This window comes from Aethalodelphis obliquidens, unplaced genomic scaffold (genome assembly GCF_003676395.1).
Source record: "Aethalodelphis obliquidens isolate GAN/ISIS:26980383/991018 unplaced genomic scaffold, ASM367639v1 scaffold18, whole genome shotgun sequence".
In the NCBI taxonomy this organism is placed as follows: domain Eukaryota; kingdom Metazoa; phylum Chordata; class Mammalia; order Artiodactyla; family Delphinidae; genus Aethalodelphis; species Aethalodelphis obliquidens.
Genome location: NW_020837962.1, coordinates 16,396,343 through 16,419,705, shown reverse-complemented (window position 1 = coordinate 16,419,705; position 23,363 = coordinate 16,396,343). Strand labels below are relative to the sequence as shown.

At 47.1% G+C, this 23,363-nt stretch overlaps 1 protein-coding gene across 4 annotated transcripts in view; it reads left to right on the top strand.

The window, feature by feature from the left end:
* RALGAPA2 (Ral GTPase activating protein catalytic subunit alpha 2) overlaps positions 1-23,363 on the top strand; it is a 282,446-nt gene that overhangs the window by 239,674 nt on the left and 19,409 nt on the right. For all 4 annotated transcript variants that reach the window (XR_003435157.1, XM_027118095.1, XM_027118094.1 and 1 more), the window contains one exon: positions 21,140-21,261. Coding sequence is in view for 3 of the 4 variants with exons in the window: in XM_027118095.1 (XP_026973896.1) it covers positions 21,140-21,261 (122 nt within the window). In the remaining variant the exon portion in view is untranslated. The remainder of the gene's footprint in view (positions 1-21,139; positions 21,262-23,363) is intronic.

Below are 23,363 nucleotides of genomic sequence, written 5' to 3'. Positions count from 1 at the left end.
TGTATTTTTCAGGCCCCACTTTACAAAAAGGACTCTGTAAGGACAAAGGGAATATATATGAATGCAGTTGTTGGAGAACAGCATTTGTTTAGCTACCTTTTCATTATAGCTATTACATATAACACGTGTACTAAAGGATGGGTTCTGTAATGCACCCATTTTACAGAGGCGGCCACGTCTCAGGGAGGGCGAGAACTGGCCAGGGTCCTGCAGGCAGCATTGGATCTCTGAGAACCACCCCCGCAGTCATCCTGGAGCTGGGGGTCTGGTGCACCCAGGGCCCTGCCCAGTGCCGGCTGATGCACAGGCTTTGAGGCCGCGGGCTCCTGGCAGGATGGAGGTGGGGCAGGGCCGTCAGGATGGTAACTCTGCTCCCTGCCGTCCGGGTCGTTGAGCACGGCGTCTCCTTCCCCAGGACCCGATGGCCCTCACACAGCCAGGGCTCTGTTCCTTCTGTTTGGATAGCTCTCCCGCCCCCACTTTTAGGGCGGCAGAGTCAACAGTGTCATCTTGTTGTCACCTTGCAGAGCCATCCCAGTGCCTGCCTCCCGGCCCTCGCTGCCATGCTGCTGTTTCTGTACCTCTGTGCCCAGGCCTGATGTGGCCCTGGCTGCCCGGCCGGGACACGGGCCTCATTACTTCCTTATGGCTGTAGCACCTAAGTACACCTTCTCCGTCAGCCACCAGTCTGTTCTTCTTCCTGGTAGGAACTGTGTTAGGAGGGGGACTAGGTGACACCTTCGAGAAAGGAAAGATGTATTTCCAATATTTACAAATCCACTGAGATCTTCTCAGGAAACTCATGTGAAACCTATCTGTAAAGGCCTTGAGTTGTGGGGCTGGGACATACGGCGCCAAGGGCTCAGTCTCTCAGTGGTTCCTTGGTGGGGTTTGTTGGAAGGGCTCTGAGAGCACTACGTGCTGCAGGCCCCCGAGTTCCCAGGCGAGCAAGTGGCCTGTGGCCTGAAAATGAAGAAGCGGCCACAGGTGAGACTGTGGCCAGGCCAGCTCAGGGGGAGCGTCGTGGGCCGTGGGCCTTCCAAAGTGATCCAAGACTCTGAATCAGGTTAGACCATGTGGAACTGCCACTTCTGTAGGTCAGAAGCCAGCAGTTTTGCATGATTCAACCTAATGCGTCATTCGACCCATTTTCAGCAGCTACAGTATTTCTAGGATTGTCCTTTTCAACAGAATTTGGAGCAAGGAATCTCTGAAAACTTCTGCTAATCCTGTCCACAGACCTGATCTCGATTCCGGTCCGTGAGTGTTCAGCCTAGAACAGTCCCTGGAAAGGGAATGGAATGCAGCTCCTGCCTTTTGGGTGGGGCGGGTGGGGTGCCACAGACCTGCCCCCTCGTTGGGTCAGTCGTTCCCCTAATGGAGAGAACAGAGCCCCCTCGTGTCACCACAGGGCTCTGGGCGGTCTCCCAACAAGCCCACCGTCAGCCCAGCTCCTTCTTTGCTGAGAACGGAGCTGCCCGTCTCGGCTCCCCTGCCCTCCCCTCCCCCTGCCTGCGGGGGCAGCATCCTCAGCTCTGCACCAACGACCTTTATATTAATAGTAAGAGGACGGCCCTGTTCCCTCCTCTTCTCCCTCAGATAGAATTTAGTGAGCTTGCATTTGATTGCAGAGTGTATTCTTTATTCTCCTTCCTTTTTTGCTCCACATCAGCTGCATCTGTGTATATTTTCCTCCGTCAAGGTGGAGCCGGGGGAAGCAGGAGCCCTTGTGCGCCCCTCTCTCCTCCCTCCCCAGCGGCACCTGCTCGGCTCAGGGATGACAGAACACGCTAAATTGACAATCTCACTGCCCGCCCCCACCTTTCCATCGTGGAACTGAGTTTCGTATTTTTGCTTGGTTCTTCTCTCCCTCCCGCTGCCTCCCATGGCCATGCCCTTCACCGAGGGCTGAGCTGAGGCCCAGGGGTCTCCAGCAGCAGAAAGAGCATCTCATCGATACACAGCAGGCTGGCGTCAGCACGCAGGACACCGTGCAGGGCCTCCTGCACGGACGGGGGCTGCAGTGTCCCCGGCTCCTGGTATCAGGTGAGCCCCCTACACCTCAAGTGTTGGGACAGATCAGATTCTGGGACTGCAGGTGGAGATTCCCCAAAGGAGCCACCTCTCTGGGACGTCCTATCTGATTTCAGGGCATAGGGGTGGAACACGTAAGAATAACTTGTGTAATTGTTCCTAAGTTCACCTCGGGTTTTTTTTTTTTTTAATTGAAGTATAGTTGATTTACAGCATTTCAGATGTACAGTAATGTGATTCAGTTATACATATAGTTTTTTCAGATTCTTTTCCATTATAGGTTATTACAAAATATTGAATATAGCCCCCTGTGCTATACAGCAGGTCCTGGTAGTTTCGCTATTTTATATAGAGTATACCTGTCCTAAGTTTACTTTGAATGCGTCTCTCTAGAAGGAATTTAAATAGGGTCCTCTGACTCGAAGTGATAAAAGATGATGTCACACCGCTTCAAAACGAGCGTGCCCCATCGGGGGGACGGCCTTCCCCTGCCTTGTCTTCGCCTCAGAGCATTTAGCTGAAAACACCTCTGTGTTCTAGTGTTGGGATGTCCATGACTTGCCCTCAGCAGTTTCTGGGTACAGCTGAAACAGAGCCTGCAGAACCCGATGGGGTGCGGGGGGAGCATCTCCGCTCGTGGCTGAAATGCTCTTGCCGTTTCCCATCCACTCTGGCCTTGAACTTACTGCTTTCAAAGCCCAGGCCCTGAGGAGGTCAGTCTTAACCCAGCGTCTTCCCCAGAAGCATCACTAAGAGAAGATGCTGCTGCTTCTCCCAAATCCTCGCACGAGGCTGGTGTGTGGGGACAGCTTTTTTTTTTTTTTCTTTAAAAATATATATATTTAATGTTCAGGATTGGAAAAAAGGACTCTTTGATAATAAACATATTCCATTCCAGGTAAACACAGGCTCCCTAAACTGATGAATATTTAATTGCAAATATTAATACCCTAAGTTACACTTCTATATAAAGGAGAAACTCCAAATTCTGTTCTTTAGGAAGATGTGGAAGGCAAGTAATACCTTAAGAGCAACTACTGCTGTGTCTCCCCTTTCCTTGGGTGATCTAACATTTTACACGGATTAGTTAAAAAAGGAAATATTAGACTCCATTGAATTTAAGCCCAAGACACAGCTAAAATTTATCACTGAGAGTACTAAATATTTGATGCTTATGAGTGTGAATAAATAAGTTAATTAAATATTAGGTACAAGGCAGATTCCAAAACTAACTGAAGTATGAAAAAATAATGGTATAAATACCTAATAGTTAATATAAACTTTGCTATTGGATATGTTCCAGGACAGCTGTGGATACGTTCCAGCTAACCGTGTGATTAAAATTTGCTTTACTTTTTGCTTTCCTTGTGCTTATATACACCTCATTCCTCACTGCCTGGCCTGCTAAATGACTGAGGTTCCGTTCTCCAGGGTTTTTCTCAGATACCAAGTCACAGTCACCCCATGCATTCCCACTCCCCTTTGTTCTCTCTTCCTTCCACTGCAGATGCTCTGTGGCTATGTGCCGTGTCTCAGATGCTATGGTTGAAACCGAGGGCTTATGATGGTACAAAAATGTAATCAAAATCTTTATCTACATTTCTGTTAAGTGCACTTCTCTTCACTATATGCAATACATGTTATGGAATATTGTATTTCTTATTTGATCTACGTTCTGTTCTGGAAAGTGTCAGAATTCCATCACTGTGGACTGCATTTCTAAACCATCTTAGCCCTTAATCTGTTGCGCTTTGAAGCCGAGGTTCCCGGCCTAGTTCTGTGTGAATGTTGTCTTCATTCTCAAGAAAATATCCCGACTGTGTAACTTGTCAGGCAAGCTTGTCTCTGTAGTCCTTTGGGTGCACGATGCTGACGAAAGGGAGAACACGTTAATTTAAGAGCTTGCTTTAAGTGAGCTGAGTGTGTTTGTGCATGAATATTTACAGTTGTTAGACCTCATCAGAGAAATATTTCAATCTTGTGATATAAGTCAAACTGTTGGTGATACAGTTTTTCAGAAACGTACTACGTTTTTAAATTGAATTTGTGTTTATTACTTCCGTCAGAGGGCTTATTCCTGATTTGTCGTAGATGGGCAGCCTCCAGAGGTGCATAGCCCAGCCTCTGCAAACACTCCACCCCAAGCTGGGTTTAGGTCCCTTTCCTAGTTTCTTCCACCTTTTTCCAAATATTTTGTGGGAGGAATGCAGCACCCCCCGACCTCCCACCCACCCCGGCTCTGGGCAGATTATTACGTTGAACCATGAAAATACCAATGTTCAGCTAATATTTAACTTATTAGAGACTCAGTTTCTCCAGCTGTAAAGTGAAAGTTGCAATACTTTCTCTTCATAGAATTTTCCAAGAATTATTCTAATAATCCTGGCTCATGGTTGGCACATAATAGGATTAATAATTATGTTTGTAGATGGACAGATGGATGGACAGATGGATGGAAGGATGGATGGATAAAAATGTTTGTGTTTGTGGCATGAAGTGACAATGGCTAACGGATTGTCAATAAATTTGAATGGTCTTTCTTAAATTAGCACGGGCAGGATACACCTAGGAGATGTGGGCGTCCAGGGAGCTGGAGTGGAGATTCTGCCCTGATGGAGATGCCGGCAGAGAGCAGCTGCTTCTCATATGGGCAACTCCAAGATGGGCAGTTTCAGGACTTCGTGTATTTAACAATGATAGAGAATCTCCCTGGCAAAAAGAGGAGGCCAGCTAGTTTTAAAACAACAACAACAACAAAAGCCAGAGACAAAGCTATTTGGAGGGAGATCAGAATTTTTTCTTTCAAAATAAATAATTTGAAGTAAAAAATAATTACTTGCCTTCTCATGTGCATACAACATGGCAGAATCTGTTTTCCCAACATTGAATTAGTCCGCTGGTCTCCCTTAAATAATTAACTTTACATAACTGTTTTCAAAAGGTATGCCATGGCCTTTACTTTTTTCTCTTATTTTTAAATTTTATTTATTTTTACTGAAGTATAATTGATTTACAATATTGTGTTAGTTTCAGGTGTACAGCAAAGTAATTCGGTTATACATATATATGTATATATCTATATTCTTTTTTCTTTTCTTTTCCATTATAGTCTGTTACAAGGTATTTAATATAGTTCCCTGTGCTATACAGTAAAAGATGTATACACACACACACACACACACACCATATACACAGTGGAATATTACTCAACCATAAAAAAGAATGAAAAATGCCATTTGAAGCAACATGGATGGACCTAGAGATAATCATACTAAGTGAAGTAAGTCAGACAGAAAAAGACAAATATTATATGATATCACTTACATGTGGAATCTAAAAAATAGTACAAAGGAACTTACTTATAAGACAGAAACAGACTCACAGACCTAGAAAACAAACTTTTGGGTACCAAAGGGGAAGGGGTGGTGGAATTAGGAGTATGGGATTAACAGATGCACACCACTATATATAAAATAGGTAAACAGCAAGGATTTACTGTGGCCTTAATTTTTGATTCTCTCCAATCAAGGGAATTGTTTGGCATTACTAAGTGATTAAAAAGTCCAGGTAGGTGCCTCTAATTTGTCCTCCAAAAAGTCCAAAAATAAAGCTCATTAGGTGACATCGCTCAACTTGAGTAAGATTAGCGTTGTCACAAAGCTCGGGGGACCACCGCGGGGTAACTTCTGACCCTTCCCCCAGTTTTTGTCTCACACGATCACCTGGCTTGTGACACCAGGCAGCTAAGTCTATCACCAAAGGAAAGCTCTGGCAATCACTCGTTGCCAGGTTCAAGAGGACAGTCACATCCTCGGACCATCTCTGTAGAAAATGACCCAGGCATTTCCTTCTGTAGTGAAAACTGTCAGAAACCTCAGTTTACAAAGTAAATCCCCAGCACGCTTGATGCGGTTCAGGATCCGCTGTAGGGGGGAACCAAGTTTCCATCATTTAAAGTGACTGCTCCCCTAGTCCCTGGTCCTCCTGTTTCCATTTTTAATGGAGAAAAACATCTCCCCTGAAGTGTTTCCTTTTGCCTGTTGGAGGAAGCGATTTCAGGCTGAGGACGGAGGAGCTTTCCCACACACGGGGGACCTGCCGCCTCAGCCCTCGGCAGGGCTACGACTCTGGGCCAGTCGCCTGAGCACTAGCGGCCAGTAGGCGATGGATCAGCCTGCAGCTCCAAGCCCATCCTGCCTTCCACCCTCCGCTCCGAGACGCCGGGTTCCACACACCCCGGTGCTGCTTTGCCAGCTGTGCCGGTGGGTTCCACCTGTGGGCGCTGCAGGGGCCGTGCGCTATCACGGGCAGGTACTCTGCCCGCCCAGACTCAGCACACACGGCCTCTGTTCCCGCAGGTCACCCCGGGACCCCCTTTTCCGGAGGAAGGACCGAGATCCCAGGAGGCAGGCTGCTTGCCTGGGGCGACATCCCAGGGGGGGCTGACCTTGACCGTGCTGCCCAGCACCGCACGGGATGCAGGGCCTGCGTTTCTAGTCCGAGTCATTGCACAGATGCTTTAAACCTCTCCAGTGTTTTCGAATGACACCAAATGGCACATAATTAAAAATAAGGATTTGCCAAGAAGCTTTATGACCCTTGGAAGATAGCAGTTGAGGAAGAACAATCCATTCTCATTGCGGCTCAGTGTTTTAATTGTGAAGCAGAAGCCAAGCGGACCTCCCAGCGGACAGTGCTGCCGTGTCCAGTGTCCTGACCTGTCACCCCTGCCCAACAGTGCTCAGCCATCCTCTCCTCGAAAATGTCCACTCGAAATAGCTAATTAATAAAACTTTAGAATTCCGCACTGGTTATCTTCAAAATGTGACCAGAAATAAGCACAGTAAGATCAATTTGGCTTAAACAAACTCTGACGCAAAAATGAAAGGATTGAATTAATATAGTTTATCACTCTGTATCCTGGCTTCCTAAGTCAGTCCTACAGATAATAATTCGGCTAGGAAGTCACCATTTATGCCAGATTAGCTATAAAACTTGCCAGTTTCTTTTGTGCTACTCTTGGCTCTGGAGGGAGAGAGAAGGATCTAGTTTGTCTGTTCTTACCTTCATGTCAGCAGCAAACAACAGTATTTGTGAATTAACTTAGCATGAACATTGCAAACTCGTGTAAGAGAGAGGCAGAGACCAGCGCTGGGAACAGACTGGCCTGGGCTTGAGTTCGAGCTGCACTCACTACTAGCTGGATGGTCTCGGAAGAATCATTTCTGTTCCATCTCCACCTTATCATTTGTGGATAGAGATTTCCAGGAGGATCCAGTGGCTCATGGCTACAAAAGGGCAGAGCCTTATACCAACACTGGGTAGGTTGTTCTTACTTATTACATAAAGAGTGTATCTTTTATTCTAAGAGAGCTATCATCCCAGCAGAACTCAGGCTAATGGTAATGTAACCTCACCACGATGTGTTTTAGAATCCCCCCAGAATAATACTGTAACACTCAGTGTGATGGTCAGGTATTGTAGAAGCCAAGACTTAGAAGAGAGTTGAGCAGCAAGGAAGTAGTTTCCTTACAGCTGAAGGAAGAATAATGGATACATAGGAGGCCCTTAGTAAATATCGTATGGATGGATGGATGGATGGATGCGTGGATGGGTGGGTGGATGGATGGATGAATGGATGGGTGGGTGGCACACACAATAATTGGAAGAAATAAGAAATTGAGGGAAGATAGACCTGGGCTCTCTGCTTTGCATGGCTACCTCATGGGGATCATACTGGCCTCTTGGTCTGGGGACCTGTGATACAGTTCTGCTTCACGTTTGAATTGTGAGGAACATCTCCATCTCTCTTCAAATAAAGTACAAAATGGCTCCAAAGGACATTTTCCTCATCTGGGCCATGTCTCGTGCCATTAATATAAAACTGATGGCTTAATGGAGTTGCTTTTGATCTGTCAAGAAAAGACACACCTAATTCAATTTTGCTATTTTTCCAAGAGTAAGTGTCTTAATTTCAAGAGAATGATTAGATTATAATTTTAAGTAATACTGCAGTTATATTTTTAGTCACGAAGATGATATCGAGTGACTCTATGAGACTCAAATGTGGAAAGTCCCAGAGAGTTGTGTGAGTTGGGAATTTTATCTTTAATGGCATTCTGGGTTGTTTCTGTGTGTAATGTGACGAATATATTTTAGTCAGAATGAACGGGCTCTCTGACAGGGAATTTTGAATATAAAATATAAAAACAGGCAGTTTTCATTTAAAGTATAAAGTAGAATTATCCCAACATATAAAACCATATAAAATCAAGATGTAAACACCCATCCTTTTTCATCTGTATATCTTCTTTTTAAAGTGTATGTTATTGTGAGGGATTTTTCTAATTCTGATCTTTGTTCCCACCGGGACAGCCTTGTTTCTTTATTTTCTTCTGCATTACTCTTAAAAATGGGAAATTTCGGGCTTCCCTGGTGGTGCAGTGGTTGAGAGTCCGCCTGCCGATGCAGGGGACGCGGGTTTGTGCCCTGGTCTGGGAAGATCCCACATGCCGCGGAGCGGCTGGGCCCGTGAGCCACGGCCGCTGAGCCTGCGCGTCCGGAGCCTGTGCTCCGCAACGGGAGAGGCCACAACAGTGAGAGGCCCGCGTACTGCAAAAAAAAAAAAAAAGAAATTTCTAGATACTCAAAGGTACCTTTTAAGATGTAGTGTAGATGTTGAATCTGTTGTCCTTCATGGATGGAACTGGGCCTTCTGTTGGCTGTGGCTACACCAGTCTCTTCTCTTCAGGGGAGAATTCTGAGGTCGAGAGGCAGGGCCGCGTCCGGGAGCTGGGGCCCTGAGTCAGGCGCTGGGTGGGAGTCCAGGCATTGGCATTTACCATCTCGGGGCCTGGAGCCAAACACTCTGCTTCCTGCTCTCCAACCTGCTCCTCTAGGAAAAGACAGTAACAGTACAGACCATACACGGGGTCGTGAGGATAAGTGAGGCACATACGGCCTCCAAAAGGCCTCACACAGTGCTGGACCCTGCAAAGCACTTGACCATTTCCATCAGTCTCACCGTCTAAACAGAGCCTGTGACGGAGAAGCTCACACTCGGGGCACCTTTGGATTTCTGTGCCACCCACAGGCACCTCACCTGAAGGGCTGTCTGAGTTAGTGAAAGCGCGTCCTGTACTCCGTGAGGTGCCCCCTGTCTCTGAGAACCTGCAGCATCTGTGCTGGATGCTGGCACTGGGCGTCCCCCAGGCCTCCTCGGCTTCATCAGACGGCGTGTCCCTCCCCCGCCAGGAACACACGGCCACAGGCGGGCCCTTACCCAGCGCTCCTCACTGGGGCCTCATGAGGAAGTGTCATTTCTCTCCTTTTTTTGGAAGGTGCTGGAAGGACCACTCAAGCACCTAGACTCTCCTCTAGACAAACTGTTTATGACAGAACTGTGTGTATGTATTTTTTTCTCTCTGCACAGCCTAGAACTAAGATAAGCAGAGGTCGTAGAACGCCACATCGAGTCCCTGTGAAACCAGAGTCATTCCAGTAACCCCTGGGGAGTCTGGCCAACCTTGAAGGCAAAGCACAGCAATTTCCCACTACATTATTTAGGTGACTTTGTATGCTTCCTGAGCATCACTTTGTTTTAACCTAACACTGATCCAAATGCTGAGACAGGTGTAAAAAGAGCAAAAGAGATGCTTTTTGCCCTCCAGCTGCTCAAAACCCCTTTCCCGGTCACAGAACGAACAAGGCTGGGGTTCTCCGGGCTTCTCTGGCCCCTGTGGTCAGCTCGGGGCCCGGATCCATGGACAGGCCCGGCCGTGCCCACAGATGGGCAGCCTTTCAGAGGGCTGCCTCCGGGGCCACTCGGCAGGACTGCTCAACCCTTGTGTCCGCTTTATCGTAACCTACGTGAGCCCCTGGCATCCCACACTGTTTCTAATTGCCAGAAATTAGTTGCTTTAATATTATGTGGCAAACACAGTTTTGCTACTGCTAACCACGGAGGAGCTTTGCATTATTAGAATTCCCCCAAATTTCCAGTTAGGTTTCGATCACTTGGGCAGTATTTTTTCGCTCTAAGTGATAAGTCTGTGGCTGTATTGAGTTTCAGGCACAGGTCAGCTGCTGTGGTTCAGGTGTGCTGTGAGTGACGTCCTGTTTTACCCACTAGAACTGAGTCTGGATGGGCCCCGGGAGGCCAGTGTGCCCCCTTCACAGGCGCTGCTGTCCTCAGTTTCCAGGTCGCTTGCATTTGGTAAACCCCTAACTTTTCTTGGAGTTACTTCTTGTCATTTGATAATTTGGTATTAAGATGAGTATCTTCCTGGAAAACTCAGATGCCATTAAGCTATAATTATTTCACAGAAATATAGAAATACTATTTTCTGTTTTCAGATACAGTCTTATTTATCGTTTTTAAATACAGCTCGAAGTTTTTAAACATCATAAAAAGGAGTATTTCCTCAAAATTGTTTTTGGAAATGAAAACTCAAGAAAATCTGTACAGAGCTTGGTGCAAATACTTGGGACTGCAGAATTTAATTCTGCCTGAGCCCACCCTAACTTCATCTGGGCCCAGTGGGTTGGTGACGGACTACAGTTGAAAACATTTCAAGAAAATTATAACCAGAACATCTGCCACAGAAGACTTTTTTTGTCCTTTTTGGCTTTGTTCTCTTATCTATCGTGTATCATCATGAATCCATTTTACTTTTAGAATCAACCCGGATAGAAACCAAGCCATAGGTCACATGAAGCTGGCTTTCTTCTCCATAGTGACAGTGGTTGAGGACTAAATATTGGATGATTTAGTTCAAATTACGTTGCACTAAATAATACCTGTCACATTTTTTTTTTCTTTGCGGTACTCGGGCCTCTCACTGTTGTGGCCTCTCCTGTTGCGGAGCACAGGCTCCAGACATGCAGGCTCAGCGGCCATGGCTCACGGGCCCAGCCGCTCCGCGGCATGTGGGATCTTCCCGGACCAGGGCACGAACCCGTGTCCCCTGCATCGGCAGGCGGACTCTCAACCACTGCGCCACCAGGGAAGCCCTCACATATATTATTTAATAACTTGTCCCTTACAGTCAGCGATGAGAGCTTAAAATCCACGTGTACTGCTATTTAGTTGTCGACCCTTTTTATTCTTTGCTGCAAAGAGAGTCTAAGACAGAGACAGTTCCGCATTTCTAATTGTTTTCCATTTGGTCGTAACTTCGTGGATATTAAACGCCAACAAATTGTCAGCAGTGGTCATTTCTGTAACTGACGTTGAGAGCACATTTGTTAGCTCCTAACATACCGTATCTCTGGGATGAGGGAGAACCTGTGAAAGAGAAACAGTTCAGGTGACACCAAGTCCCTTCCACCCAGAAACCAAGTTATTGGCATCCGCCTGGCCGACTCTGGTCCATACTGATCAGTCACTTCTTGGGTCGTTTCATTGGCGAAGCAGCCAGCGGGGTCTCTGCTGTCTCTGCTCATTCACTCGACAGTGCGGCCTCTAGATGGGAAAGAGGCCAAACGCCTGTTTTTCTCATCACTTACGTTTTTACTGAGGTGAGGCTTGGAGGGACGGTGTCACAGGGCCCTTTCTTGCCTGGTGATTTACGGAAGGTGAGACACACGGGGCGCCGGGGAGGATGGAAATGGAAAGCGCGTGACTGAGGGTGTGCTCCTCCCACATCGGTCCCTGCGAAGAGCTGATGTGAACGTTCCTAATCAAACTGTACATCAGTCCCTCGCACCCTCGGAGCACCTCCCATCCTAAGAGCAAGACCTTCCTTTCCCTACGCCTATGAGAGCAGACCTTCTCCAAAAGTCTGTAATTTAATAGCCTGAAGAAAATCTATTTTTCCCCATTTCCATTTACTCTGGTCATTTCCTCAGAATTATTCTTAAACTTGGTTAAATGTGTCTTTTCTCCTTTCTTAGCAGTGGTGCACTGTTTCCTCTCCAGGAGTGCACCATTAGGGTCTGAAACCTAATCTAATATCTTATGTGTTTAATTTCCTTTTCCCAAACATCTATCTCTTCAGCTACATTGTTCAGTGAAGTCGTCCTCTTTATCCGTTTCCAGGCTGTGACATTTACTTTGAATGTTTCATTTATTTGGGGTCTTAAAGAGTCCTAGAATTTCAATTTGCATTATATTTGAAAGACAAACAAAATCTTCGTAAAAATGATGTATGGCTTTAGGCTGTACCTGGCACCTGCTCCTGTCTTGATTTATTATGGAATTTCATCCATTTATTTCGGATTATCAAATGCCAGCCCAGCCTACCTGTGGAGCATCCCTCCCTCCGGGTGGCAGGTACCAGGGAAGAGGTTAAGGGAGCAGACCTGAGACGTGAGCGGAGGCCCCTCCCTCCAGAAACACATGGCCCCGGGCTCCTGCCCTCCCTCTCCCGTCGTCTTGTTCCCTCCTCCGCGGGCTTCTGCCCCCACTCCGAAGTGGGGAGGAGGGAGTTCCCAGCGTGCGTCCTTCCCTGGTCTCCTCCAGGACCGGCTCCAAGTCCGCGACTCGGGGCCGTTCATCCGCAGCCCAGGCCTCGGCCGAGCCTCTTCCCCAGCACTGCTCCCCCGACAGCTTCAGGCCCTGCACACTCCCGTCCCCTCTCCATCCTCTGCATCAGCGTCTGCACCTAAGCCACTGCCCTGCGGTCTGGCCAGAGCGAGTGTCGCCACGCCCACCAGAGCATCCTGTGGTCCACAGCACCTCCATTCCCCTCCACCTCTGCTCTCCAGAGGCCCACATCTCCTCCCTCTTTCTGACTAGTCGCCCTTCCTCTGGGCCCTTCCACACACATCCCTCCCCTTGTTCCATCCCCACCGCCCCGCCCAGCCCCATGACCTCTCAAGTACAGAGTAGACCTGGCTGCTGTTGCAGAACCTCCAGCGGTGGTTCTCCCAGGGGCTAGAGACCCTGCGCTCCTCCCATCACCACAGGTCCTCAGGGAGCCCCTCCACCCTCTGGGTCCCTGTGCCCTATGCAGGTCCTGCCCGCCTGGCAAGTGATGAGTTTGTGGCTGTCTTTTCAGATAAGCTGTGGGTACCGTGAGGGACAACACTGCCTCTTTTTGATCCTGGTCTCTCCAACTCCTAGAAGAACCCCTGGCACACGGTTCAGGGATCTTCCGTGAATAAACGCCACCTTTTAGCATGGCCAGGCCACCTTTCCACTTGTTCTGCATTGTGGTCAGTGAGGACCTTTTTATCAGAAGACCTTCCCCACAATGCATCGCATGTACCGTGTACTCAGAGGCACTTGGGGGGACAGTTTTTCATTGAGGTATAATTCACATACCCTAAAATTCAGTGGTTTTTAGTGTCTTCACCAGATTGCCCGATTCCAGAGCATTTTTGTGCCCCCATCCGCATCAGGAGTCACCTCATCCCCTCTCCCCCCAGTCCCTGGCAATCGCTAATTTCTTTTCTGTCTGTGGGTTTTCTTATTCTGGACATTTATAGGAATGGGTTCACACAGTGCGAGGCCTTTTGTATCTGGCTTCTTTCGCGTAGCATAGTTCCCTTCTCAAGTTTCACTCACGTTGTAGCATGTTCAGTATTTTATTCCTTTTTTATGAATATACGAACAAGATTACATTGTCGTCCGTTTGTGGACAGTTGGGCTGTTTCCACTTAGGGGCTATCATGAATAATACTGTTGTGAACATTTGTGTACACATTTTTGTGTGAAGGTACGTTTTCAGTTCTCTTGGGTACATTCCTAGAAGTGGATTTCCTGGATCATATGTGTAACTTGATGGGAAACTTGCAAACTTTTCTACAGTGGCTGCACCCTTCTACTGTCCCTCCAGTGTCTCCGCACCCTTACCAACACTTGTTCATTCTTGTCCTTTTGATCATAACCATCCCAGTAGGTGTGAGGTGCTATCTCACTGTGGTTTGATTTCCGTTGCCCCGATGACTAAAGGGTGCTGAGCACCTTTACATGTGTTTGTCGGTCATGTATATCTTCTTTGGAGAAATGTCTATTTAATTGTGCTGTATTTTATTATTGAGTTATAAGTATTTTTATATATTCTGAATATGAGATGCCTATCTGGTAAACGATTTGCAAATACATTCCGTCATTCTGTGGGTTGTGTCTTCACTCACTTTTCAGAGTCCTTTGAAGCACAGAAGTTTTTATTTTGATAAAGTCTAATTTTCCTATTTGTATTTTGGTTGCTTGTGCTTTTGCTGTCATACCTAAGACCAGTAGCATTTTAAAGCTTTATCCTTTGGTCAATATTCAAAACATCACCTGAGAAATGAAAATGTGTTATTATCGTCCTCTGCATCTATTCCAGAAGCTCCTGGTCATGGGCCCAGCAGAAGACATCAGCTCATTCATTTCCTAGTTTTGTAAACTATCCTTAGCCATTCCTTCTCAGAGCTCAGAGCCTGCCACTGTGGGCTCATCATCGTCCTAGGTTTAAAGTGTATCTGTGGATATATTCAGGGACGCTTTCCTGCACCCACAGCTGTCCTAAGTAATCTCCTTCTCCCCGGGTTTCTGTGAGCCCGGGGTCTGTCCTCGTGTGAGGAGTGTCCACTCTCTCACCTGTACCTCTTCCTCCCGCGGTCACCTGGTTAGGCTACTTCCTCCCCTGCCTCTGCCTAACACTCTCTTCCTTCCAAGTCAGGGACATCCACCAACCTGACCATATATATGTCATTCACTTCTGAAATTAGGCGAAGAATAAGTCTAAAATATTGAGACGTTTGTAGAAGCACGTTGCTTGAACATAGAGATGCAAGTCAGCCTCAGCCTCTACAAACCTTGAGGGTGCTCTGGACTTGCCTCAGTGCTGGCAGATCTTCTAAGGGTGAGGAAAACACCTTGGGAAGACACTACTGCTCCCGTGCCTCAGACCACGCAGGCCTCCAGTGACCCAACCAAGCCTTTCAGCTGCACCTTCCGCCCTTCCTGCTGCCCTGTGGCTCCCGCCTCCTTCCCCTGAAACTCCCCGCTTCCAGCTCCTGATTCCTGGTGCCAGAGATGCTCTTATCATCCCCGCTCCCGGCCCTCACAGTGGTTAACCCCTTCCCTGCCACCTCTTCAGAGAGCCTGCCCCTCTTGTCGCTATGTCCTACCTGGCACTAACGTGAGGACAGTGGGCCTTAGCCTGCAGGCTTGTCCCTGCTGGAACGCAGGCTTGGGGAGGGCGGGGACAGCATCTCTGACCTTCTCCCAGTTGCGTGCCCATCACCGGGCTCACGTGGGTGCTCAGTACTCATTTCTTGAATAGGTGAACACTTGTGTGAAGGTGGACTTGCTTTTTGGAAAGGGCAAAGTCACTCGAGATCAGGTTTTCGAAACAGAGCGAGATAGTACGCAGAAATCATACGCATGGGTCCACGGATATCTGTAAGATTTTGACCACTCTCTAGTTCAGCCCATTCTGTCATCCTTGGTGCATAGCAATTCTAGCAAAGAATTTCTGTAGGAAAATGTATTTGTTTTGCAGTCGTACCCCCAGCCCCCTGAATGGTGTGTGTATCCATGTTTGACGCAAGCTCTTTAAATCCCACCTGTCAAAGTTCTCCATGACATTCTGAAAATTTTGAGCTCTAATATTTTGGCCTATTTCTGGAACTAATAAAAATAGCTAGGCCCTGGTGGCCTAATGGTTAGGATTCTGGACTTTCACTGCCATGGCCCGGGTTCAGTCCCTGGTCAGGGAACTGAGATCCCTCAAGCCACACACTGCAGCCAAAGAACAACAACAACAAAAATAGCTGATATTTTTAGCTAATATTAAAAAAACTAAAAATGGCACTGGCTGTTTTCTGCTTTCCCCGTGTCTGAATCAAATGGACTTTTCTACCATCATTATCCCTAACAACCAACATACCTTCCCTATCCCCCCGCCCCTTTGGCTTAAAGAAGCTCATTCTGTCCTTTCAGAGGGTAAGAAAGGATCCACTTGATTTGTGCTATATTCCATTGTCACCAGATGCTTATTTTTATTATGAACTGTTTTATACATACTAGAAAACATGTAATATTTACCCCCTCATGTGCACCAACCGTTGTGTTTGAGACCCTCCCATGTGCCACCTCCACCCCCACCCCTGAGATAACGCTGGTTAGAGTTTCACTGCGTATGTGTGCATCCCTCAGCAATATGTTTCACTTTGCCTGTTTTTTGGTTTTTTTGGGTTTTTGTGGGTTTTTTTGCGGTACGCGGGCCTCTCACCGCTGTGGCCTCTCCTGCTGCGGAGCACAGGCTCCGAACATGCAAGCTCAGCGGCCATGGCCTGCGGGCCCAGCCGCTCTGCGGCTGTGGGATCCTCCCAGACCGGGGCACAAACCCGTGTCCCCCACATCAGCAGGCGGACTCCCAACCACTGCGCCACCAGGGAAGCCCTGCCTGTTTTTAAATTTTATGTAAATAGAGTTTCACCATGTGTGTTCTTCAGTAACTTGCTTTTTTCATTGAATGTTGTTTTGAGTTTCATTCATGCTAATACACAGACCTGTAGTTTATTTTCAGTGCTGTATAGTATTCCACCATGCAGCTGCATTTATCAGTGGGTGTCCAGAGGCCCCCTCCTCCACGGCCCTGTCCACTCTTGGGAAGTACAGAGAAGGTCCAGGCAAGAAGGGTTTCAAGGTTTGGAAAAAAATACAATCTGCAACATAACCTCTTTCAAACAGTTCTCTTTACTCCTTGAATTAAAAAAAAAAAAAAATGGAGTTATCCCAAGATTTATTCCCAGATAACTTTTTGGCTTTGAATAAGCCAAAAACTGAAGTAATTGTTATTTTTATGAATGTATCAAGTCAGCGTGGTCTGTGGATATCAATGCAGCTTAAACCTATGTACTCAAGTTTCAGTTATAGGTTGACTTCTATGCCCATATATATTTAAATCAGTTTATTTATTCTCACTTGGAGTTTAATTCCCAACCTTGCATAAGATCATGAACTTAGAATTTATGTGTTTTAGAATTTACGATATTAGCTGAAAGCAGTAAAGTTAGAAGACCCGAGTTCTAGTCCCAGTTGCACCCCTGAGTGACTGTGACTCTAGAGAAATCACTTGAGCTCTTTGGGCATCCGTTCTTGATCAGTAACATGGAGACCACAGGACTCACCCCAGCTCATGTGGGTCTAGCATAAAGGAGGCTGTCGCCTAAAGCCTGACGCAGAAGACCCCCTCATTTAACCACCATGTTCTTTCTGGAAGACAAACTCATAAACCCACATTGGGGATGAGGGGGAACAGGCAATCCACATTTATGGTGCTTCTCTTGTGTGCTGGGACTTGGTCAATGCTTCCTCCGATGATTCTATCCAATCTATCCAATCTTCCCACAGCCCCGAGAGCTGATGTCAGTGTCCCCACCGTACACAGAAGGCAGCCGAGGCTGGGGACTGGGGAGGAGTTGGCGGGTGGGGTTCAAGCTCCAGCCCATCCTCCTGCGAAGAGCAAGCTCCTTTCTCACTGTCGTGCTGCTACTGTCATTGCTAAAAATTAAAACAAAACTAATCAGAATAAATTTGGGGGCTTGGCTTTGGATTCTCAGGCTTTTGCAGCCCAGCAGAGTTTATCTTGAGGGTTCAGGAAAGTTCTCTTGGAGGTTTGGGGGAAAATGTAACCAGTGAAGACATATGGCCTCTTTATTCAAGTGGAGGAATATTGAGTAGACAGAGTAGGTCATTAAAAAACCCCAAAATATCCGGAAACCGAGATGGATTTCTAGTTAGTAATTTGAATGTTCTCTGAATTGAGGAATCAAGGGGACATTTTCTCTTTAAACAGTACTGTGTGTGGTATTTAATGAGGTAATAATTCAGGACAGAATATAAGTTTCACATTTGTTAGTGGACTTGCTGACAGCAGAAGGGCAAAGGCTGGTATTGAAACAGGTATTGGATGTGTGACCAGGTGCCTCCGTAGCCACCTGCTTCTGGTCAGAGGTCACTAATCATCCACTGCCTGGCATTACTTCAGCATTCAGTTCATGTCTTGTTTTGTTTTTGTTTGTTTGTTTTTGCGGTACGCGGGTCTCTCACTGCCGTGGCCTCTCCCGCTGCGGAGCACAGGCTCCGGACGCACAGGCTCAGCGGCCATGGCTCACGGGCCCAGCCGCTCCGCGGCATGTGGGATCTTCCCGGACCGGGGCACGAACCCATGTCCCCTGCATCGGCAGGCGGACTCTCAACCACTGCGCCACCAGGGAAGCCCATCAGTTCACGTCTTAACATGTCTTACGCGTGAAGAGACAAACCTTATAAAGCCTTTGATGTCTAAATTATAAATGCCTTTTTGAATAGAAAGCAGCCAGCATTGAGGCCCTAAGGATGTTAGGTAAGAAAATGATGGAAGACACTGCTCCTGGTTAGTTGCCCTTACTAGTAGTGCTACTAACAAATTCCGTTAAGATCCCAGAGCTACATTTTCTTAAAGCTACTTAAAAAAAAAAAAGATTTTGGCACGCATGAGCTCCTTGGCTGTTTCTAAATGGTGCCAGAGTTGGGGTGATGTTTGTTTTCTCTTTGTCATGGCGTTTACATGCCCTGGCTTGGGCTGTGAGTGCAGACGCATTTCATGCTCTCCGGGTCTCACCCCATTCCCTAACAGATGTTTGTCTGAGAGATGACACCCAGTTCAGCACAGCGTAGCCCAGCCTGGGGTGGGGAGTGTCTGCTCCACATGACAGCCAGGGAACCTTCTAGGAAGCAACCCTTCTTCAAGGACCCTGTTCTGGACACACCTTCTGTGCTCTCCCATGGTACCTCCATTGAGGAGTCAGACCATAAGTATTTACTGCACCTGAGAATCTCAAAACTGGATTATTAACCCGAGAGTCCAGTGCTGGATTTGCCCTCAGGAGCCCAGATCTCTCAGCCTTGACAAGGGACAAATTTATGGACAATAGGAGAGTGTCGCTCAGGACGGGGCTGCCAGGCCACCCTGTGGGTCCTGTAGGTGGTGGTGTACACGGCGTCCCGTTGTGGTGGATGGTGAGCTCGGTCAGCGTCACGGCCGCCCCTCCAGATGTGTGGCCTCCGCCGTGTCTTCAGCCCAGCGCATCCTCACGTCCGAGCACTGTGTGTGGGTGTCTGGGCGCAGCGGGGCCTCGGGACCCAGCAGGACAGGCCTGCAGAGGCCGAGAGCAGGCTGCACTGAGAGGGGGCCGGGAAAGGGCACTGACAGGGCCACAGGCTCAGGTGGTCTTCAGCCGTAAGTTGAGCTCAGCTTTTTGAGTAATTTGTCACGCCTGGCTTGGCCCCTGCTGGGCCCGCACGTGCCAGTTCAGTGTCACAGTGCCTGTCCGCCAGCCGGCCGTCCAGGCCTAGCGTCCTGCTGTTCGCGGCCCAGCGGCTCGGAGGGCCGCACTCAGTGACAGCCAAGTGCTGTGCAGAATAAGCGTGTTCATAATGAGACGTGAATGGCATTAGCGGGTCCCTCCAGGCCTGGGCAGCCTGTCCGGGAAGGCGAGTCACCCGGAGTTCAGCCCGCCATGCAGGCTCACGCAGCCAGGCCTCAGGATGCCGTGACCATCTCTGTAAACCTTCATATATCATCAGAGGGGCCACTTTTGAACCTTTAAACTCATGTTCCTCTTTAAAAGTTGCATAGGGCCAACCTGCAGAGAAATTCTGGAATAGCGCAGCCCAGGAAAGCTTTCCCCAGCGATGGGCGTGTCCTGTATCTGCACAATGCAGGCCGGTGGCCCCTGGCCACACGTGGCTGTGCATGCTTGAAATACGGCGAGTGGGACAGAAGAACCGAATTTCTATTTCTTTGTATTTATTAATTTAAATTTCAGTGTAGCTAGGCACCTACGGCTCATGGCTACCACGTTTGCACAGCCAGCCCTAGAATGTCTCTGGTCTCCTCCCGGGGAGAAAACCTTTCCCTGAATGTAATTAAAGGAAGAGAGGAAGAGCCTATCCCAGGAAACTCGTGAGCATCCTCTGCCGAAAGAATAGAAAAATATTCTCCTCTTTTAAAGCACATGCTTATCGACAGCTTATTGGAAGGGCATCATTTTTCCCAACTTACATTTTTAAAAGAGGCCATTTTGAAAAGAGCGCTTTAAAATATGGTGAGAAAGGCTAGAATTATTTTTGCCCTTCTGGAGCTGCAAATAATAAACTGGCGGTGACCCGTATTCCCCCTGTTCCTGGAGAATTAGCACGATTTTCAAAAGACTAAAACGTGTCTCTTAACTTTTGCGTTGATCACGGGAAGGCGGGGTACAACATCACGCCAACTCCCCCGAGTGTTAATTCATAAAACCCTACGTGTGGCACCACCATCCGCTGTCAGATTGTCCTGACGTTATCCTGTTATTGGGAGGCATGATTCACCTTCCGAGGAAACAGAAGCCACACACAAAAGGGGAAGATTTGCTTTCTGCCCTGTGAAAGGCTGCCACACGCAGGGGTCCTATTAAGACAGCTGGAAAGTTGCTTCAGCGTGTTACGCTTCTAAGTTTTATTGGTGACTGGTTTTTGATTACACATTTGAATGTGTGTGTTCCAGACTGCAGTTTTAATTAAAAGGCAATAGTCTTCTTTTTTAATATTGCATTGTGCACTCCCTGCTAGACTCTCCCCACTTATCCTTATTTTCTAATGCTCGTGGCTTATCTCGGCTTGAGGCTCTGGTGTCCTTCAGAGCATACCTTCCTGGCCTTCCCTCTCCCCAGTGGTCTTATTTTTTTAAGTGTGTGTCAGCAATTATTGCTTGGAGTATCGATTCATTTTATCAGTAGGCTGAGAAGAACATTTCATCCACAGAACTAAGAAGGGGCGATCCAGCGCTGTCCCACGGTTGTGGATAGAAAGGGATGAGGCCGCTACCAATGTCTCTGTTTTTGTTTGTTCCAATCCAGTTGATGACCTTTTGCTGTGATTCTGGAACTATTGGTTTATATATTTTTTCAGTGATACTAGTTTGGGTGCAGTTGAAATCTAAGGGAAACTTAGGCCTCCAAATTGGAATGTTCTCATGAATTATGACTAATATTTAATTCTCCAACAGGATGTTCACTTGCAAGGTACCTCTTCCCACACAAGTGTAAAAAATGCGTGATTGTATTTAAAACAAAGTGAACGCTGTCACTGTTCTGCGTGTCATTCTGCATGAGCACTTGTTTCCTTAACCGACTCCTGCAGCTACGAGGAGAGAGCTCTGTATCTCGAAGCAGTAATCCAGAACCATCGCGAAGTCATGACGTTTGAGGATTTCACAGCCCAGGTCTTCTCCCCGTCTTCCAGCTACTCCGTCAGCGGAACTGGTGAGTGGCCGCTTTATTCTCCCCTCGTGCCCTCCAAACGCTCGAACCGCAGATGTACACCTGTTTTTCACAGATAAATGCTTTCAAATTTACGAAGCAGCGCATTCTCCCCCTGAATCCACTAATGAATATCAAAAGGAGTGATGACATTCATTCTGATTTGTTTTGTATCCAAGCTGTTCGCCAGTCCTTTTCTCCCGCCATTCTGTTAACCTCCGCATCCAGCAAGGTTAATGCACTTGTTGTCAGTCATGTGCTCCGGTTCACTTGGGGGTGTGGATTGTTTGAGAGCGATGCCCGAATCAGTGCTTACTTGTCAAAAAAGAGTTCCTCGCCGTTGAAGCCGTTGCCACTGATGCTTAATGGGGATTATGCTGCTGAGATGCTCGGGTCAGGGATTAACGCAGGAGCAATGAGAGGACAGTGTCCCTTGGCCATGGTGACAGCAGCGCGACGAGCTCGCTTTCTGGAGCGGTCTGCGTCCCCGGGACCATCCGCCGAGAGCAGCACCTGGTGTGGACCTGCTCCGACACTGGCTCACAATCACTTTCACTTATTAGGCCAGTGGAAATTTTCAAAAATGTTGTTTCTAGGTTTTACTCTTTTTATATTTCCAATTTAGGAAAGAAAAAAAAATATGTGCTGGCACTTAAACTGATGATATGATTACTGTGGGGGTTTTTTCCCAAAGAGTAGAATGACTTGTAAATTTCTGTATGTAATTACAGATTAATTGCCTTTCAGAAAGCAAATAGGATATGGAGTCAATGCACGTTGAAATCCTTGATGAGGGGCTTCCTTCCTCTTCCACTAGGGCGGGCACAACTGTTAGAGGGCCTAATAGATTTCTACCCCGTGTCCGTTGCCTCTGATCGCTGCCTGGCTTCTCCCATCCTGACTTGTTAACAAATATCTTACACACAAAGTGAAAAAAATTAAATTCGGTGAAATAAATCACTTACAAATAAAATCAGCCATGCATCATTGTTGAGCATCGCTGGCTCCAGTCCTGGCCTCCCCGAGCTTTGTCGGGAGATAAGAGGGAGAGGCTGGCCCCGCACGGGGAGCCAGGAGCAGCAGGCAGAAGGCCTGGGAGATAAGCGGCCACGGAGGTGCGGGAGCCGCGAGATTAACATAATCACGCCTCTGCTTCCCTGGCGAGGCGTCCAGAAACACAGGGATGGCCTCTATTGATCTTTGTTGAACTGGAATACTAAGCAACATGAGAAAAGCTTATAACTTAAAGCTTTGATTAATGTTTCTTACATTAAAAAAGTAGAACAGCTGTGAATTGAATTCTTTTATACACTCTGCCAACATTCTATCTAAAACCAAAAAAAACAAAAATCGGTTTCAAGGGAAATGAAGATTTCATACCCAGTCTGGCTAGAGGTTTAAAATCACTTCAATTTATAGGTGAGAGAACATGAAGGATCTACAGCAAAGTTAGTTTTTTAAAGATCTCATTCAGCTTTTTCCCATCCTCATGAAGTACTGGGACTGAAGTTTTTAGTGCAGCGTATTTTTTTTTTAATCTCGAGAAGCCTTTTTGTTTTTTAAAATTAAAAGAAATTAAGTCATAACTAGATGTTTCCACTTCTTAACTGTTATGTTCTTAAGGCTCTTGATTAAGATGTTATTGAAACCAATATTGAGGAACTTTATTTTCTATGTATATTTTAGTCTCTATGTAAATTAATTTGCTCTTTCCCAGAAGTTCATAATTATTTAAAGCAGTTCAAATGAGTCCATGTGTAGGCAACATCTTAAGTGAGCCTCTAGGAGTGATTTGGGGTTTTTAAGACTTGCCGTTTGGAGACAGGCTGCTATAAGAATGTCATTGAACAGATAAAGGTTCAGATAGCTCATTAAGAGTGGGCATGGGAACCTGTATGAAAGGAACATGAGACCAAAGATGAGATATCAAGCCAGTCCTTCCTCTTTTCAAATTATTGACAGCAGCGTCACATGTCATAACACGCAGGGTTCGGGATATTCTGTGTGGAGTGATAACATTTTCTACGCATACAGCACCAGCCCACGAGCGCGATTATAAGTCTGGGCTTAATGTTCTCTTTCAACGCTTTGCGTATCTGCCCACG